At 35.0% G+C, this 21,539-nt stretch overlaps 2 protein-coding genes across 4 annotated transcripts in view; both read right to left on the bottom strand.

Moving 5' to 3' along the window:
• LOC123867079 (dual specificity testis-specific protein kinase 1) overlaps positions 1-21,539 on the bottom strand; it is a 141,649-nt gene that overhangs the window by 70,112 nt on the left and 49,998 nt on the right. The window lies entirely within an intron of this gene.
• LOC123867075 (uncharacterized protein K02A2.6-like) lies at positions 13,057-17,345 on the bottom strand. Its single transcript, XM_045908922.1, has 2 exons — positions 16,405-17,345; positions 13,057-15,858 (listed from the first exon to the last, which is right to left on the bottom strand). The coding sequence occupies exons 1-2, from the start codon at positions 17,215-17,217 to the stop codon at positions 13,132-13,134; spliced, it is 3,540 nt and encodes a 1,179-aa protein (XP_045764878.1). The 5' UTR covers positions 17,218-17,345; the 3' UTR covers positions 13,057-13,131.

Below are 21,539 nucleotides of genomic sequence, written 5' to 3'. Positions count from 1 at the left end.
AAAAAATATTTTAAAAGTTCTGGTAAAGCGTTTTAATGTGCTTCTGTTACGCCAGATGAGCAATTATGAGATGAAACGGTGTACATGCGCACTTACTTGCCACCAAGTGGACTTTGAACAACTATTACTTTTAAGTGTCATACAATTCAGCATAATGGCTGCATGAGCAAGATTAAAGACAAGTGATTAAAAATTCAACGTTTTAGAATTAAAAATGAAAAATGACGGAATTATGTAAAAAATTGAGTTTTGTCTGGCTCCACCTCGACTATGAAATTAAAAATGAATGAAACAAACCGAAATATAAATCTGCAAAAAATAGGAGTACCTTTTAGTTAAAATGAGTGTAGTTGAGAAGACAAAGAACATAGATTTATGTTCCTTAATTCACGTATGATCAAATTATGGTTAATATCTGAATATATTAAAATAGAAGACAAAAATAAAATAGTCGTCTACATTCCTAGTACTACTCAAACTTGCCTATTAATTTAACCTTAAAAATAGTCAATAATATCGAGACAATAATTCGTCAAAGTCAATTAATTTCTAGGAGCGGAGACGCTTAACGCAAGACAATGAGCAATATTCATCAATATTTGTATTGGATCGCAATAAAAACAAATAATTTAACGTGAGAGACAAAGGCCGTAAATCCAATCTGGTGAGAATCGTGTTAAATTGAGCGGGGGAATCCAAACATTTGTATGATAATGAGTTTACTGATCATTGTTGATAGTCCAAATCGAAAGAGGACTTCTGAGTATAGTCGGTCCGGATTCCATAAGCCAAAAAAATGTAGGTTCGTGAGATAAGGCACTTTCACTATGGTTAAATTATCGCGAAATTGTCCCCAGCTTTAAAGATCGTAGACACGGTTCTAATAGATATAATGATGTTTGCCAATCCCTACTTAACGTGGTAGACTATATAGAAAAAAATAATGATTAAGCAGCAATTTCCTTAGGTACAAAATATACAATTTAGACAGTTTTGGAAATAATACAGATTTGGGTGATTCGTTCATCTGTTCCGTATCTGGGTTTCCTCAAATCGATTCCAAGTAAACATTACGAAATCGCTTATGCAGTGAAAATAAACGTTACATCTAGGGAAAACATGAAGTGAATAGCTCGCTGCGTTTCCAGTTTTTGTCATATATACCATTAAAAGTGAATTTTATGTAAGAAAGAAAGTTGTATGCACCTTTTTGGTAAATCCCATAGCCTATAGGCTATATTGTAAACATTTACGACAGTTCCTGGTGATGTAATTCCACTACAAATTACCATAAAAGTACTTATATACATTTTGGACCTATCGTTAGGTAATTTCTGTAAAATCGGATAATCATAATGATACACAATTTCCTACCTAACACATACCTTCACTTTTTGTTGAAACGTTTTTTCTGATATGAAAACAGAAAATAAATAAGACTAACATTTTCAAGGCTATCGTAATTTGTTATACTATCATCATATGTATCTACGTTAAGTTCTGCAGCATATCGATAAACTAAAACTCAGTAATGTAATACTTGTTTAATATGAGTTACAGAACTCTAATTATATCATACTTCCAATTAATGTCTTTGGATGTTTGGACAAGAAGATATTTCGGCCATCCCACACAATCCGATGGTTAACTGGTTTTTCTTTAGTCCCGAACTGGAATCGAAAGACAAAAGTCGGCGCAAATATTTTTAGTCGTCGTGTCCAATACCGGCTAACGATTCGACATTCTTGGCTGAAAAACTTGCACGACGGGTCGGCATGGTGCAAGCGGCGAAGACTTGCAACCATCAATAAGATCGAGCTAACCATAATATTGTCTGACTTTCGCTGGAAAATGTCCATTATTTATTAATACATGTTTCTATGATTACCGGCGTTCTAATGTTAACAGGGCTCTCTCCGTCACTCGTTTCACACAATCGTAGTTCCAATTTCATTTGAATATTAAACAACCAAAGTCCATGAAATTTTGCAGACATATTCTAGAAACTAATATCTGTGTCTGTCGTGTTTTAGATTTTTCTAAAAATATGTAGTTTTAAAATTACAGGGGCTCAAAGGTTTGTATGAAATTTTTTAAGACCGCGTAACTTTGAAACCGAATATTTTAACAGAAATCTGGAAAACCACAGACATAGATATTAGTTTCTAGAATATGTCTGCAAAATTTCATGGACTTTGGTTGCTTAATATTCAAATGAAATTGGAACTACGAATGTATGAAACTAGTGACAGAGAGAGCCCTCTTAAGGCAATTTCTAGTGGTATTTGCAGCACAATCTTTTGCTTTGAGGCAACTCGCTTTCTTGTAACAGTAACATAATGCTACTAAATTATTAGAATCACCTCTCTGAGCTGTGATTCAAGTTGTCAAAAGCTTTCTTCAGATCTCTATATAATTCCTATTTTGGAGCAGTAATAAAAGTACCGAAATCGCGACATTGTGGTTTTCACTAGCTACCGCATCAAAGTCTGCGATGCCAGTTTATTACGAACTAGTACAAACAAAAAATGATTTAGTGTTCCGATACGATGAAATCTAGTAACTAAAATTAGAGATATTATGATTATTACTATATTTTTTCAAAGTCAGCTAGTTTAATTTTTAACTCTCGTTTTAACAGAGAGAGAGCCAGCGCGTGCCAGAACTTCGTTATTTTATAAAAGCTGAAAGTTTCTAGCGTTTGGGATTTGATAGTTTATAAAGATGTAAAAAATCTTACGTCAAAGTGTAAAGTCTAATTTTATTTATTTTCTTCGAAGTATGGTAGTATTAAAAATCACGTCTTGCATTTCAGACACTTAGCAAATAAATGATTAATTGATTGATTAGTATTGATTAGTAACCACCTGCTAGTCACCTTTGAGCTTTTAAACTTTTTAAGAGAGTCTGGCATAAAATAATGAAGGTCTGGCACACGCTAGCTCTCTCTTTCTACCTTTCTTGTGTGGTATTACAAAAATCACGTATTTCAACACTTTTTGACCTGGTAAAGTTCGAAACGAGGAAATAAGCTGCACACTGACTCTTGTTGTTGCTGCAGAGTGCAGACTCAAGAAATTAAAAAGTATGTTACAAGTTACAACACAATAATATTATTATTATCACTGTATTATTCTGCGTGATATAATCGTGACTGTGTGTTAATGCTAATTAAATTTTATTTCAGTTGAAGTATCATTTCATTATTACTCAATTTCCTCTGACTGAGATTTGTGTTGTGAAATTGTTACAGTTACAATATAATATTATGACAGTCCAGGTGAGAAAATAGTTGCATCGTCGCTTTTAAAAACAATAGACTACTTTTCAACTATTAATGTTGACTCAGTTTCAGATTGTAGGAATTCCTTATTGGGGTTATATGTACATATGTTTATAAGTCCGTCTTTCGAGACAAATAATTAAATAAACTGTCAAAGTAATTTTAACCTTATCTACATTCTGCTTTCTCAAAACAATCATTTTCATCATCATAGTTTTTACACTTCTTTTCATTTTCTCTTTAACATTGGATTAGCTGAAAATTACCGCTGTATGTTCTTGTGCGTGTACAAGACATACAAGCATCATTCTGAGCAGGGATTTCATTTCGGGTTGTGCCAGACATAACACTTGCCAGCGCATTGGTCACTAGAGCAGTTAAGACTAGCTTAGTTCATGTATTAGAAGCGCCAGGATAACATACCCTTAGGTAAAGTAATGTGTGGCACACTGTGCCGATTAATGTAAAATAATATATAAATAAATGACACACATAAATAGAATGCTAAATAAATGTATAGCGACGGATGCGGGACGCGAGGGGGTAAGACAGCTAGTGACGGCAGACGCGATCTGTCAGCAGAACCGAGCGGTACAATTTGCAAAAGAATTTTTTATCTAGCCCCAGTAATTGCCCTAGTGATAAGACATTACACACACAGGTTGTAAATAAAAGTTTTTTCTTTTAAGTTTACCATAACATTGAAAGCACAAGTGCAGTTGCTTGCACCTGGCACCATGATCGCAATCAAGTTATATGATCTGGTTATGATCACCCAAAACATAATGTTGGTAAAATTGTAATTACATTATACAACCGTGTGCCCTCAATACTGTTTAACGAAAAAAAAGGTTATGTATCAGTTTACTTCAGAAACTCAAAGAATTATCCAGTTCACTTGCAAAACTCGGCATGCCCGTACAGAGAAACGATGTCGCGAGCCGCGACAGATGGCTTTATCAATTGCAAATCTAGGTAAGCCACTGCGTCAATGACTCGACTTATTTATTCTTTAAGTACGAAGGTTCTAGAATGTGGAATACAAGGCTGGTTGCACATGAGCCACAGTTTAAACCATCTTGACCGAATTCGCGAAAACGATGCAACGAATAAATGAAATGGACACCCAAAAACAACGAACTTAACAGAACAAAGCAAATTGGCGAAAATGCTGCAAGGAATTTACGAAGTAGAAATCAATTTGTACTGAGCTCTGACCTATCGTAAATTTTTCTCAATTTTCCATCCCTCTCCAGAATAAGGGCACTACAGTGCCCACTGATTTAAAATAAGTACTGCAATTTCAAATAAAGAAAAAGAGCAAATAAAAGAGATCACAAATTAAGGTTAAATTTTTACAGGGAAGCATTAAACAAGGATAGAAATAGGAGTAAAAACAGTGATAAATAAAATAAAGATTGTACATAAATTTTAAAATGTGGTCCGTGTGTAAGTAACCTAGACGTTATCTGACATTGATAAAGATTCCTTGTCGCGTACCGACGCGACGCAAAATCATCTTATTCACATTGTGGTTTATTTTTACTCTTATCAAGAGACAAGACATAATTTATTACAGCGGGGGCATCATTGACTGGGAAAGTTTATATCATATCAAAATGTCCGAGTCGCCCTTCAAGAATGGTTTTTATTTTTATTACCATGTATACTTACATAGTCGGTTTTTATAGCTAGTTTCATTCTATCTTGTCTTTTAATAGCTTTATATTTTATCAAGATAAGATTTGTTTATTTTGCCATAAAATGTTTTGGTAAGACGATTGGTTCGTCTTAGTAATTATTATTACATTTTACCGGGTTGAAGAAAAACGAGGTGATAGCCTAGCGGTTAAGACGTCATTCGAGAAGTCAGGGGTTCAATCCCGAGCAGGCACCATTAACTTTTCTGAGTTCGAACCCGGGACCTCCCTAAACTCATAAGACCAAAGCGCTTACCCCGCTGCGTTAGGGAGGTCGTATAAAGATTACTACTACATAGTTGACGGAGATAAAAATTCCCTGCATGTTTCAATGCAAAACTGTTCGCTTTACGTTATTTTTAGCCTTATCATAAGCTTGTGACAAGTGTGTATTTATTACTTTTGTATGATATCCAATGACACCGTTTACAAATCATTTTTTTCTATTTATAAGTATTGAACTGTAGTTTCTGTCTATAAATAGCTAGCTGGCAATGATAAAAATTCTTCACACATTCATGCACAATTCATATTTATTACTTACGTAGGTATTTTAATAAACTGATAATTTGTAAACTATAACTATCGTTGATTCGTTACCTATCCCGAATTTCTAATTAACTTAATTATAAAAAAATTGAATGTGAATTTCTATAGGTATTTATTAAGAATTCAAAAATAGTTTTTTTTTTTTTATATAGGGACCTTGAAGGCCTTCTGGGTTTCTGAACTCTATCCTAATACAATCAACATTTTCGCATATTTAAGTTCTAGTTTTAGTTTTGGAATATTTTGAGACATTTGCAACTTTGCTAAGATCATGTAGCTGTGATGAACCTGGCGCTGCAATTTTTGATGTATGTTGCGTTATCAATATAATGAAATAAGATATAGTGTTGCAAAACGTAGGTAATTACGAACTGTCGATAGTAGGCGGTAGGCAAGTATCGGTAGTGAGCAGTCATATAATACGTATCATCGGGTGTCCGACCTCCACGCGGCGCGCCGACCTACGCGCGTGGAACCGACCTGGCTCGATACTTGGCCTCATGTGGCGCCACGCCATTGCTAGTGTATTTACCTATCGTTTAATATGTTAAGACTACTGATCCACCTTGCTTCTCTCGAATTTCCAAAAATCAGTAGGGCGTGGAACTTCCAAGAATCCTTTTCAATAATCATTCCTTTTTAAGAACAATTTTCATGAATATTACTTGAAAAATAAAGACTTTCATACAAACTATCAAACCCTATTCAACCATATTGGATGTGGAATGTCCCGAAATCCTGAAACATTTTTAACTGAAGGAACAAATATCAATTTTCGTAGCTCGTCTTCAGGCAAACTATGGCTGCACAAATCCGCACGTGGATGTCCACTACGTACTGTTTAGACTACGAACTGTTGAGAGTTTTTGAGCTCGACAAAAACCGACTTATATACGGCTAGATGAAAGCCTCCTGACAATTGACATCCGACTGTCTACGGAGCGGAGATTAAGCTCAGCAGCTCGATTGCGGTAGAATGACAGCTACAATGTCACGATCGCAACCATCTCTGATTGGCTGATGCTCGCTCACTATTGGCTACAATGTATTGTTGCAACAAGAGTACCATAAATTCAGCCAATCAAAACGATTGCGATTGTAATAATGATTGATGCAGTTTTTCCGCAATCAAGAAGCTGCATGGCTGTAGGCACATGGTAGATAAATAATCTTTCAAAACAATGAATCTTCGTAACCAGAGTAAATCGTTCTACAATTGTTCAATTTGAATCCTTAAAAATAACAAAATAATTTAATGGAGATAAATGATGATCCCATCCTGGCCGTGACCCTTCTGATAAGAATCCATGGGAAAACGAATAGAGCAATCATGGCCATCAACGTGACATGAAGCAGATATTCTTATCATTAAAATGACCAATATTTCAGCTTCAAATAGCTTTGTATAATACATAGTACCCTTCTCATTCTGGGAGGAGACCAGTGCTAAGTGTGAGTCAGAGTGTTTTTTTTTGCCAGATCTCTTTCAATCCTACCTACCTATTGAAATTTTTTCATATTGAATTAAGAAGTAAATGAAACAAGTTGAACCGTACCGGCTTTACTCGGATGTAATGTAATTTTTGAAAATTATTTCTTAGTGGGGGAAATGTTATAGGGATAATTCCGTACTGATATTTCAACGAAAAACGTTAATTTTATTCCCATAGATATATTTAATAATTTTATACTAATTGATGTGTCAGTCAGTCAGTTTATGCTTTTATATTTGAACCTATAAGCGACAAGTCATAGTATTTTTTAACCCCCGACCCAAAAAGAGGGGTGTTATAAGTTTGACGTGTGTATCTGTGTATCTGTCTGTGGCATCGTAGCGCCTAAACGAATGAACCGATTTTAATTTAGTTTTTTTTGTTTGAAAGGTGGCTTGATCGAGAGTGTTCTTAGCTATAATCTAAAAAAATTGGTTCAGCCGTTTAAGAGTTATCAGCTCTTTTCTAGTTTTCTTGTAGAAAAGCAGGTTAGATAACCGTTAGGTTCACAATATTATGTCAATAGACAAATGTCAAGCTGTCAAGATGGACGTTGCCTACATACATAATTATTTATTTGAAAATGATGTTTTGGAAAACTCAAATACTTTGGATCGTCGGGGGTGTTATAAATTTTGAATTTACACTTGTTATATCAGTCAGTGCACAATTAGACAACACAGGCCTTTCGAATAGGCAAAGAAATGGGATTTCATACAATCTCTGACACCACAGAGCGTCCAATTACTACAAGCGCCGTGTAGGCGAGCGCGCCATATGTCGCGGGCACGGGCGCGTCGAATACACTAGCTACTGATGCATTCCGATAGCTTTGTTGTTGCCTAGGTACTCGTGTTGAAATACCCCGCTAAAGATTCATACATACTAATACTTGGCTTCAAATTAATTTGATTTCCTTTAAGTTATATCAATGCTTCTGCCCGACCTAGATAAAATCATCAGCTTTAGACAAACTACCATAAAATTTCACTAAAACCGGTTCGTCCTTGACCTATACAAAGTACTAAAAAATCATTCAAATCAGATCGTAATTTTAGAAGCTACCACGGCAGATTTCAAAGACAGGATATAATAAGGGGCCCTAATTCTGTAGAAAAGTAAGTGTAAGCAATTTCTTGGAACTGGCCACCTGGGCGAATTGCGTTATGTATGTAGGTGGTCAAGAGGTACGATGATCAAATTAAACTTGTCTAAATACAAGGACTGGCAGGTATCACGACAAAGTCATAATTTCAGGCATTACAGTTAACAGGTAACAAAGGGAATAAAATAAGGTAAGGAAACTTAAATCCTAAATCTTTGCTGTCAAATAGACTCAAAATCAGAAATTGGCGACATTTACAAAGAAACCTTTGTCCAACAGAAGAATATAACGAAAGAATAAAATGAAGATTCCACCGTTTCTCAGTCAGCTTGGCAACAATCATATCGCGAAGTAGGCAACGGTGCTAGGTCAGACATATGTTACCGATCCTTATTTATTATTACCCACTAGTTTCATAATACCTACTCGCGGTGATTTTAAACTTTAGCCTAAGGTTATATGATACTGGTGTTGGAAATTGCACCAAGGAGGCGGAATGTGTACTGCGATGATGCAAACTTGTTAGAACAACTTCCTCGATTCCGTTTAAACTAAATTGTTTTGATCGTTCCACTTTATTTAAAAACTGACTTTAAATTAATGTTTTCAAGAAATAAGCGACGGTCTCGCGAGGATCATATAATAAGGTTAGCAAAGATCAAACAGCCCATAAATACACAATATTCCTGTCGTTTTTTTATGGTAATTGCTAACACATTCCAGTGCATCTGACTTGGTGGATTCCCTGATTTTTTCCCATGCGATCCAATTCTCCTGACTACGAAGTACGATTTCGATTATATTAGTATAGACTAGATGATGTCCGCGACTTCTTTCACGTTCCACGTTGATTTTGGTTATGAAAAATCTCTTTCGGATCTTTCGGATGAGAACTTTTTGATTTTTCGGGACAAAGGTGTCCGTCCGTCCGAGAGCTCGATCAACCTTCTAGTTACCGACTTGGGTCATTTGTGTGATTCATCAGCACAATTGACTGACATGTTTATCACAACACAACCCTTATGATACTCCTCCTGTGGGGTGATTCACTAACTTAGTGTTCAACACAGAATGACATGTAATTTTGTTCCACCGAAGAGTTTCCACGAAAAACATTTTAATATCACTCAGTGAAAAAGCAATGTAGAACCAACTAATGACAAATGAGCTCGGTGGCTATCATTCAGCGTTGAACACTGAGTTAGCGAAACACCCCACTGGAACTTCGATGAATAAATAGTAAGTACGTATGCATTCTATATCGATGTCCTGGAGCAATACTTACAGACGACTGTCTCCTCCACTTGACTCCCCTACCGTCTCAGTTAATTAAAAGACAGTATATACCCATACTCGGTATATTATTTACGTCTGCACATAAGTTCCCCTTTCAATAAACACCTGGCGCAACATAAGGTGATACGCTTCGATGAACGATGGTCGCTACTCAAGTTCAAACGTACGACCTCCAAACATGAAAAACTTACGTTACTCATCAAAATAATATTATGTTTCCTTGTATGAATATCTCTTTAACTGAAATGTGAGAAAATATAAAAAAGAACTCACAAATCTAGTAATTGCTAGGCGCCCAGGATAAAATTACACGCAAATTATTATGTCAAAGACATATTAAGCCTGATGAGCATTATGAGTTCTATATAATATAATGGTCTCAAAGGTGTGTGAAGTCTGCTGATCTGCACTTCATCTTCATTCAAATGATGATGATGATGATAGTGAAATGATACAGCAGTCAAAGCGGTAACGTAAAATCAATCTGTCTTTACCAATCTGCGGTTACTACATGAACATAATTATTATTGTGTGCTCATTACAGCCGGTTCAATATATTATACCTTACAACTTTAAAGACGTTCCTTCTCTGATGCGGGTTCTTACCTGAAACAAGAATACGTACAAAATTAATATAAAGAGAACAATTTTTGTATCTATACTAATAAATAAAATTGGAGTGTCTGTCTGTAATTTCGAAATAACTACCTCATATTAAGCTCATATGGTTATTTGAACGATACCAACACTGAATAACACGTTTTTAAATTTTTTGTCTGTCTGTCTGTCTGTCTGTCTGTCTGTCTGTTTCCGGAACGGCTGAACCGATTTTGACGGGATTTTCACAGACAAGTTGAGGATTGACCAGGCAGTAACATAGGCTACTTTTTTAACCGACTTTCAAAAAGGGGGTTGTGTTTTTCTACCTATGTACACCGAAATCTCCGAGATTTCTGAACCGATTTGCGTAATTTTTTTTTTAATCGATAAAGAAACTTTGCGACATTGTTTCATAAAAAATTTGGAGTCCAACTCCTCAATCCTGATGCTGCAGGGGATCTGACCAATCCACGCGGGCGAAGCTGCGGGCATCAGCTAGTCTATAAATAAAAGGTGGATAGCTGACGATATCAAGTGAGGTGCAGGGAGCTGCTGGATTCAGGAGGCAGGTGGTAAGACAGTCGCGTGTGGAAGTCGTTATAAGAGTCAGTCAACGTCGACGACGACGATGATTTTGATGATAATAATGATGATGAATAAAAGGAGAGTCAAAGGCGTTATCCATTGGCTAATCGTTAAGAATGCATAACAATTTACAACGCAAGAGTTCACGATCGTTCAACATTACAGAAAGAATTGAAATTCTAACGAAAGCCTTACATTTTGGGCGTACAATTACAAAATACCGTGTTTACGGACGATGAATACCAAACCCAGCGCGCATCATCAACATAAGTTACTATAATTGCTTAATGTATTTAGAAAAATGTAGCAGTTTGCTTTAATTACGGGTTATATCACTTTTACCTGCTCTTTTGTTACTAACATTGCATAAACATTGAGTCCACTGAAGATAAGTGGAATTAATTCGTACTGCGCAACTGGAAAACGACCGGTTTCATGCCGTTTTGCAAATACAGTGAATACAATTAATATTTTAAAGATATCTGAGTTTGGGAAAGAGCTTTATGGACCGTTTAATTTTATTACGTTAAGCAACTAAAACATATAAACCTCGGATAAGAAACTTCGCCATGGCATGTAATAATGTTGTTCATACTTAAGGCTCGGGATGTTTTCAGTAGACCAATCAGATTATTATTGATAGATCAGTATTGATCAGATTATTATTGATTGATTACTGATAAAAAATTATCACGTCGTCTACCAGTAATCTGAATGGTCTGATGAACACATCTTTGCCCATCTCTGCTTTGGTGGATACTGGGCTTTTGGGATGAAACAACGAAAAAGAATGCGTGACGGAAACCTGTATAATAACGAGTTTCTTAGAAGTTGAAGTCAAGGAAATAATTGAAGATTTTCATATTGAGAAGGGTCACCTGTCGGAGTCAAAGTAGAAGTTTGAAGTGCTATACTATTCCGCTTCCACGTATTACAAATCGCGTATGCGCATGTTTTACGGGACGTCATGATATGCAGTTGTCTTCTTGTATTTGTAGTTTCAGTATAAAATATTATCAAACATTTTCGGGATATTCAAAATCACTTGTAAAAGTTTATTTGAATGAAAATCTTTCTATAACTATTTTAGATAAAATCAACCAACTACAGGTACAAATAAACGGAAAGATGACAGCAGATATGTTATATACGCGATAGCCAATCTGTAGTGACCATTATAGGCAAGTTTACAAGACTATGATATGCTTGTATTTGAGTAGGTACATGTTGTGAGAAAAATGAGAGCTTTATCGATAAGATTTAGTTCTGTTATAGTCTTATCTGATTGGAAATGATGATGCAGTCTAAAATGGTTAAATTGAAAGAAGTTATTAAAATCTATTTTAATGTACCACCGATGAAACTTATATATACTGTGTTTGCGTGGATTACATACGTAAAAGATCCATGCCTTTTATGATCTTGATCGTAGAGAAAGACTGGATCTTGATTGCTGCCAAGTTAGGCAAAAGTTTGGTCAAAAATATTAGTGTAATAAATCGTTGTCGCCCACCCGGGTTAAAAGTTAGGAATAGCATACATATTGATGTCTCAAAAATATTTTACGGCACCTTCGATGAAGAATCTATATCGATGGCCAGCGACAGCTGATAAAAACTTTTGCAAAACTCACATTATCACAACTGGAATGCTTACAGCTTAAACTGTCGATTCCTAAATTGGATTGGGAATCGTATTCAGGGCCACTCGCTTTTTAATGTGGGCAATTAAGGTCATCGAAACTTCACCGGATATTGATAAAAGTGAAAATACAGAGGAACTCAATTCCACGAGAGAACCATAAAAGCAGTGCGTGTCAAGATGCCATGAGTGGATGTTTTAACTTTATTAATAGGAAACGTTAAGCATGTCTGTTTGACACGCGAGAGTTAAATCACGGTGACCCTTTTTTCCCGTCCTGAGTAATTATGATTTCATGTTCCGCGTTATATATTATCTTCCGCCAAGGCCGTGTTTTGTGACATAGTACCTGATTTACATAATGTTTATATTCTGGGGTGTGTTTCTCCACGAAAATGCAGAAGATATTGTAGGTCCTACAGGTCTTGTTAAAATATAAAATGAGTAGGACAAGGAAAGTGTAAAAGTATTTAGAAAAACGGTTCTATACCTCCTCTAAGTGATGAAATCATAAATGAGATCTGTAGGAGAACCAGAGAGTAACCTGTTTTATGATGCTTTTATTTCAAGAGAGAGACCACAGACAATAATGACATAGACAATAGACAATATATAACATTCTGCTTAAGTGACTTTACACGACTGTAATGGTGACTTTATACAACATCTCCCTTTTTAAATAAATAAATTATTACAATTTTTTAGTTGACATTTTAAGAAGTTGAACACTATGACATGACATGACATTATTGAGTAAATTGCTAATTAGTTAATTACAAAGAGACAATTTTTTACATAGGTACATAAAATAATAGTTTAAGTTTTACATATAAAAGTATAAGTTTTAAATTACATTTAAAGTTACATTTAGTTAAAAAGTTACAAATCATATTTCATAGGTAATTTAATTTCTCTACCAGATCTAGTCACATACTTGTAAAATTCCTTAGGTTTATGAACTGAATCCATGAATGAATCTGTAAATGAATCATGGTCTGCTTCCACCTGTCTCTCGCTTGGTTCCTCTTCCCTTTGACTAATTTGGGTTTCAGAAGCATTGGATGGCACCTCGGAATCGAACTTGTGACAACTTTCATTGGACGTGAACCTTATCTGTACTCTATTTCTCCTGTACCTATTACCTTTACTGTCTTCTATTATGTATGACCTCTGACACTTTAACCTTTCTTTAACAATAGCAGGAAGCCAGTCTGAATTAGGATTCTTTTTAAAAGTGACATGATCACCAGGTTGTAAAAGTGGTAATGGTTTTTTATTTCTATTGTAATAACTTCTACTTTGTGCTCGGTCTTTATCAAAACTTTTTTTATAATCACTGAAGGTGACTACTTTAGGTTTAAGCTTTTTATTAGTGACTGGTATATGCATTCTTAGATTTCTGGACATTAATAACTGAGCTGGAGATGGAAAATTTGCTTTAGGTGTATTTCTATACTGTAATAAAGCCATGTATGGATCTTTATTAGACTCCAAACATTTTTTTAATAAATTTTTCATAATTTTGACAGAACTTTCAGCTTGACCGTTAGACTTTGGGTGGTATGGACTTGTAAGTTTATGTTCAATATCCCAATTATATAGAAATGATTTAAACTCTGCTGAATTATAAGGTGGACCACCATCGGAAACCAGGGAGACTGGTATCCCGTGGCGTGCAAAAATAGATTTTAACTGTATTATTATGTTAGAAGCTGTATATCTACTGTTCAGCATTGCTAATTCAATGAATTTTGAATAATAATCAGTGACAACTAAATAAGTTTTGTTATTAAAATGCATTAAATCAATACCTACTTGCTGCCATGGAAATTTGCTTATATTATAGCTTTGCAATGGCTCTGACTGATTATTAGGCTTAAATTTAGCACAAATAGAACATTGATCAACTAAATTTTTTATATCTGCACTCATGTTTGGCCAAAAAATAATATTTCTAGCAAGACTTAGACACTTATTGATGCCTTGATGACCTTCATGGACTTTCGTTAACATTTCATTTTGCATTGACTTTGGAATAATTAATCTATCATTTTTAAACAATAAATCATTAATGACATGAATTTCCGCCTGAATATTCCAGTATGACTTCAATAAAGGATCTACTTGATTTTTATTAGTAGGCCATCCATCCTGACAGTACTTTTTTAACATTTGCAATTGACTATCTAATTTAGTAGCTTGTAAAATTTTATTTTTGTATTCTTCACTTATAGCCAAGTTAGAATATACTGCATTTACATGACATGACAAATCTGACTCATAATTTGGAATATAGTTTTCTTTTAAAGCTGCCCTAGACAATGTGTCTGATATGTACATTTCTTTACCAGGCACATGAATTACATTTAAATCATAAGCCTGTAAGGCAAGCATCATTCTTTGTAGACGTGCTGGTACATCGTGCAAAGGTTTTTTAAATAAATAGACTAAGGGTTTGTGATCTGTATGTACAGTGACCCTATTGCCATAGATATATTGGTGAAATTTTTGACAACCAAATTGAATAGCGAATAACTCTTTTTCTATTTGAGCGTATCTTTCTTGAGTTGTAGTTAGAGTTTTAGAACTGTAGGCTATAGGCTGTTTATTTTGCATGAGCACTGCTCCTAATGCTTTCTTTGATGAATCGACTGACAAGACTATAGGTATATTTGGGTTGTAATGAGCTAAGACAGGTGCATTTGTGATTGCATTTTTTAAAGATTGGAAACTTTTTTCACAATTTTCATCCCAGACCCAGACTGAATCTTTTTTTAGAAGATTTCTTAAAACTTGGGTTTTTTCCGACATGTTTTGAATGAAAGGACCTAAATAATTTATCATACCTAAGACTCTTTGTAGTTCTTTGACATTAGTTGGGGTAGGCATGTTGACAATAGCCTTGACTTTTTCCTGATCGACCTTAGCACCTTCTTTACTAAAGACATAGCCTAAAAAACATACTTCTTTGACTGAAAATTTGCATTTATCTTTATTTAATTTTAAATTGACTTCTCTTGCTCTCTGCATGACTTTATATAATCTTTCGTTATGAATTTCTTCTGTTTCCCCATATACTAGAATATCATCGACAAAAACTAAGACTCCTTCGAGATCAGCAAAAATTTCTGTCATTACTCGATGAAAAATTTCTGACGCAGCATTAATACCATAAGGTAATCTTAAATAACGATAACGACCAAAAGGTGTTTGAAATGTGCAAAGATCTGAGCTCGCACTATCTAGTTTAAGCATCCAAAAGCCAGAAAAAGCATCAAGATGTGAAAAATAAGAAGCACCTTTTAATATTGACCTAATTTCATCTATACTTTTAAGAGGATAATGTTCTCTGATAATGTATTTATTTAAATTCCTAGGATCAAGACAAATTCTTAACTGACCTGACTTTTTGACAGTGACTACGACAGAATTTACCCATTCAGTAGGATGTGTGACTTTTTCTATGACGTTCATTTCCGACATGCGATCCAATTCTTCTTTTAATTTGCTATATAATCCAAATGGAACTTTTCTAGGAGGATCAACGCATGGTACTGCATTGTCCTGAAGCTTCAAGCGACAAACAGGAGGTAGACATCCAAGACCCTGAAAAACATCATTAAATTCTGTTAATATTTGACTTTGAGACATTTTTTTATTGTTGATCGCAAAGACTCTTTTTAAGACACCTATATCAACACATGTAGGTAGACCTAAGACTGTAGAACAACTAATGTTAGCTATATAAAATGATATTCTTTGTTGACAACCATTAAAATTGCAAATTAAATCACATTGACCTAAAACTTCTATTGACGACCCATCAAAACCTTTTACATTGGCTTGAGACTTTTTAATTATTGACTGTGACAATTTTAATGTTTTAAATGTATTATATGACATGATATTTATATCAGCACCAGAATCTAATATACATTTGACTTGTACATTGTTTATAAACATGCTAAGATACCAAGACTTATTAGAATTTGAAGAATCACTGCAATTTTTCACCATTCCTATAAAAAATTGTTCACTGTTAGACATCTGTTCTGTAGAATTGACCGTTGACTGTAAATTTCTAATGTTATTTTTGTTCAAGTAGCAAAATTTTGAAAAATGATTGAGACGATTACACGAATTGCACTTAACTCCTTGAGCTGGGCATTTGAAGCGATGAAATTGACCACACCGTCCACAGGTTTTGTTATTGGCACTGCGCTGACTAAATGGACTCTGACTGCGTTGCCTTGACTTGACTTGACTATGTGACATACTTTGTTTATTTGAAGAACCTCTGGACCTTGACCTTGGTCTTTGCCTTTGTATGTGCATGACTGTGTCTGGACATTGTGTACTCTCAATTTTTTGAGCATTTTCTTGCGCCATTATGACGGTTTTTGCTAGTGTAAGTGTTCTTTCAAGAGTAGGGTTGTTTTCTTGCAGTAATCTTTGCTTCACATTAATCAATTTGGAACTCATGTTCGCTATAAAGATGTCTCTGATTAATGAGTCTTTTAGCTCTCCAAACTCACATTTATTTGCTTTGTTCTGCAAGTCAGTGATGAAACAATCAATAGTTTCCTCATCTTTTTGGACCCTCGTGAAAAATGAATGACGTGTCATCGTTAGGCTTTTTTGTGGCTCAAAGTGATTGTCAAATTTGTTTTTTACTCCCGATAATGTTATCTTCTCTAAATCCAAGTTAAAAGAATTGTAAATCTCTACGCCTTTTTCACCGACAGTGTGTAGCAATATGGCTATTTTACGTTTTTCGGACGCAGCTTCCAGGTTCGTGGCGAGAAGGAACATTTGAAAACTCTGCCACCACTTCTTCCACTCCACTGCATTGCTCTGACTATCAGCCTTCGAGACGACAAGTTTGGGAACATTATTAAAAATGTTTGATGTCGAACACGTGTCGTTTGCCGACATGACTTGAGGAGTTTTTTCTGTGTTCGGCATTTTGTCTAAATTGTTTTAAACTGTAAGTTATTTATTTAACTTTTACGACTGACTTACTAATTTTCCACAAAATCTTGGTACTTTTTAGCAGTTTGACTATTCATTTTAATTTTAATTTTTATAATTCTGACACCAACATAGCTTAACGGTTTGCAAAGCTGAATCGCAATGGGCAGGGCAGATAGTTCGAAAAACCGATAGAGGTTCGGGTTCCAAGTGATAGAATGGCGTCCTCGCACGGGAAGCACACCGTTACCAGACTCCCCATTAGGCAGATCAAACGAATCATCGCAGGAAGCCGCTGGATTCAGGCGGCGCAAGACTGTGGCGTGTGGATGTTCCTACAAAAGTACAGTACAGTGTACAGTGGACGTCTATCAGTTGATGATCTGTCTATCAAATCTTAATCATAATTCATAAATTCTGAATAGTAGTATACATCTTTTAGTATACATTTATGGTTTAGTCCTCTACAAAAAGGCTTCTTTTACCATACAGAAGGATTCGGTATACATATAACAAAATTTGCATTAGTGCGTTACAATTAGCAAGAGTCGTATTACGCCTTGTAATCTTTCAGAAAACCTTTCGGAAAACCTAGATGAAGTTCCTAAAGAGATTAGTCGAAGAACGATGAAACTAAATAAAGTAATAAAATGAAATCTGCAGAAAGCAAACAGTGCAACTACTAAAACGTTTACTCAATAGAAAATAAGAGATCCTTTCGATCCAACTTTCAAACGGCGCGCGGCTTCCACAGTCGTAATAGACAACTGCAGCAGAGATGCAAAACATAGAGAATGTTTAGTTGGAAATAATTAATTCTAACGACTTTTACGAGTAAACACAAAGTAATTTAAATTCAAAGAACCATTGAAAATGGAAACTCAGAGTTCGGAGCATTGTGAAAAGGCAAATCAGCATTTGCAAATCAGATACGGTGTACACCTACTATACGATGATAATAACAATAAGAGGTAGGGTAGGAATTCATGACGTAATGTATATTTTGATTTTAGATAAATATCAAACTTTAACAAATAAGGAAGCAAAACTATTCATAACTCAAATAAATAATCATATCTTATTGCTTATTCGATTCTCTATAGGAAGAAAAAAGAAAAAAAATCACAGCAAAAAGAGTGCTAAGCAAATCACCTGTCACGGCTTACCATTGCTATAATGTAAAAATAAGTAACATGTTAATCAATATTATGTCTACTAATTCCCCGAAACTAACAACATAGTAAAAGATGTTATGTAGGTGCCTACGGACAAAATGAACACCATCAACAAAATATATTAGGGACCATGACCTAATTCACAGCGCCACAAGAATGAATAGGTTATACAGCTGGTTATCAAGTTAACTCCAGTATAAATTGCTAACACCTGAGATGCGGAGTGCAGTAATATATTTCAGTCAGATATTAACCCACATTTCGCCGGTGCGAATGTTACTGACAACATAAACACTTATCCAGAGCTCCAGAGCAGTGCTTTATGCTTTTCTACGACGATTTAGTATTGTGTTTGGTATCTAGTAAGGAACACAAGAATCATAATGGTTTTTTATTTAGCTGACTAGCCCTGGCTTCATAAATACTTAAAAATCGATTCTTAGAGGAGGTAACAATACGTTATAGGAAAAACCTTTAAGCAAAATCTGAAGTTCCTAGACCCAGCTGTTTAAGCTATACTGTACACACGCTGATTACATCATTCCAGTTATCAATTTACATGTATGGATTTGAATCAGTTCTACAACCTAGTTTGGAATTCAACTAAGATCAGAAGACTGTCTTTGAAAGTGAGAATTCTTGAAATCAGAAATTGGTTTTAATATTTGTATTAGACAATTTTTGTATAAAATATATCTCGGACATACTCGTATTATGCAATGCGGAACACAAAACGTATAGCAGTCGCATTATCCAAGGCACAACAAAAAGACAAAGAGGGTTCGTTCGTGGAAGAATTTCTGGTTGGCTGACTTAAGGATCTACGGTAATCGTTCCACCTGTCATTAATATCATTGTTAAGAGCGGTAATTAACGAAATACAAGTAGGCATTAATTTGCAGGAAATGATGCTTGTCATTTATACAGTGCATTGAAATTAATTTCAACATTTCTACTCAGTTCAACAAGAAATGTGATAATGATGACCTATTTCTATGTTTCATTAGAACATACTGGTCTAAATGACGTGATTGAAAAAAGAAATTGTTCTAATTCACGGAATGAGGTCAAAGTTATGAATTTGTTGTGGTTTGTTAGCCGCTTTTATGCCCCACGGTACCATACAAAAGAACGATCCCAGCGAAACTTCTCTACAGTATTTTTCTGACCTAGTTGTCAGTAATAAAAACTTCTTTGTTAAACAAGATAAAGTTAAACAGTACCTACTAAAACCCGACTACTACCCGCGAACCTATAGATATAGTATAAAACTGTTTTTCGTCGCTCAGTGTGTTTTATCTATAGGTATATCAACTCAGAATTTTTTCTTCTTTCATTTAATATCCCACTCGATACAATAGCAAAAATTTTTTTGAAGAAACCACTTTTTTGGGTGTAGCATCTGTCAGGTCGTTTTTTTTTCGTATAAAATGTAACTTATGTCACCCGGACCATAATAACGAATCTATTGACACCTATTCATCAAAATCGGCTCAGTAGTTTAGGCGCTACGGTGGAGCACACATAAATACAAACCTACATACATACATAGACTGCTAAAATCATAACCATTCCTTTTGGCGTTGTCGTAGTTGGGTGAAAAATATATATTACTTAAGACGAGGAACTTATGTAAAGGCTGTACAAAGGACGAAGTTACGCAAAAACCGGATCGTCATAATATGCAATTGCATTATACGAAAACGAAAGTATTACGAAACGACAATCAATATTTTTGGTCTGATCAAGTTGTCTTGACATGATAATCTCAAAAGAGCTCACAAAGGCTTGCATTCTGATGTATACTTTATTTTTAAAGCAGTGGAAGTTACAATTGCGGTTTATGATGGAAATGTTTATGCGTTGATAGAGTGCGTTGTGTGTGGTGCAGCCTATTTTTATCATCCTCATTAACGTTGCGTGTCGTAATCTTTATTCTTTTTTTTTGTTTGACGTCGTGTTCTTAATTGGAGTTTGCTGATTATTGAAATTATTTTATAAAGTTTAATTATAAAGTTGCTAACAAACGGTCTACTTGTTCATTGTAGCTTGAATTAAAAATAGCAGCTACTAGATACAGTACATTGACATTAATCCTCTTTTTTGCTTCGTTCCGTTCAAATATTATAATTTCATGTAATTGTGCCAGATCCTTTTTTCCACGCACATGCAGACTTTGGAATCAACTCCCATCGGCGGTGTTCCTACTAGATTACAACGTCAAGACTCTATCACCGGTTCGGAGAACAGAAGATCCGGCAAGAAACTTGCATTCACACTCTTCAAAACGCAAAAATTGAAACTAAACAAGCGTTAAACCATTCTATCATAAAGTTGCATCATAATAATATCTTTGGCCCATTTAACAATTTACAGAAGTTTGCTATTACGTGGTAAACAAAGTCAAGGCACAGTCAAGGTCAAGTCGTAGCAAACAAAAGCGTCGGGCAGGATGCTCTAGATTCTTTCCTTAATGTACGTCCATAGAAAGTCCAACTGTAACAACACAATAAACACATCGTTAGTGCTAGTTTGGTATCCAACTTTGCTTATGCAAGCGTTTCCGCACACGCCGCTCCGCCGGAAACGTTTTATACTCGGAGTGACCGTAAAATTTGGTCACCTTTTTCCTATTTCTGTTCGTGACTTGGAAATTTTAAAGGCTAGCTAATGTAACCGTATAGCGAAAAAGATTCACTTCCTTCTTCAAAGTTTAGAAGATGACACGCGAAATTTTCAGCATGGAAGTTGTTATTGTAATTTTATTGTTGTAATGTTCCTGTAATTTCAAGCGTCATGCTAATTACTTAACAACTACTTAGATGACTAGCGTTCCTTAAAAGTTAATTGTATTATTTCATCTGTAAGAGCTGCAAATGTAAGTAATTAGGATTTACACAAACATTCTGCTACGAGTGACCGAATGAGAAGAAATATTCATGTTTATAGGTCAAGAGATTTCGTGATCAAATTCCGATTAGATTCTTGGGGATACAAATTCCAATAGTTATAGAATCCTGGAATTTAGAATAACATAAATCTGTCAATTAGTTTATAAATCAAAATAATTCCGTAGTTATGCTATAAATGTTACAAAAATCACTCGAGTTTAACAAACAAGAAATGCCATTTCCTTGTTAG

Source organism: Maniola jurtina, chromosome 7, assembly GCF_905333055.1.
Source record: "Maniola jurtina chromosome 7, ilManJurt1.1, whole genome shotgun sequence".
Lineage (NCBI taxonomy): Eukaryota > Metazoa > Arthropoda > Insecta > Lepidoptera > Nymphalidae > Maniola > Maniola jurtina.
This window is presented reverse-complemented; position numbering and strand designations above follow the sequence as displayed.

Coding starts and splice junctions, on each gene's coding strand:
- LOC123867075 (XM_045908922.1), bottom strand. CDS start 17,217: ATGCCGAACACAGAAAAAACTCCTCAAGTCATGTCGGCAAACGACACG. Junction 15,859..16,404: donor TCAAATGCCCAGCTCAAGGA/GTTAAGTGCAAT, acceptor GATGTTTTTCAG/GGTCTTGGATGTCTACCTCC.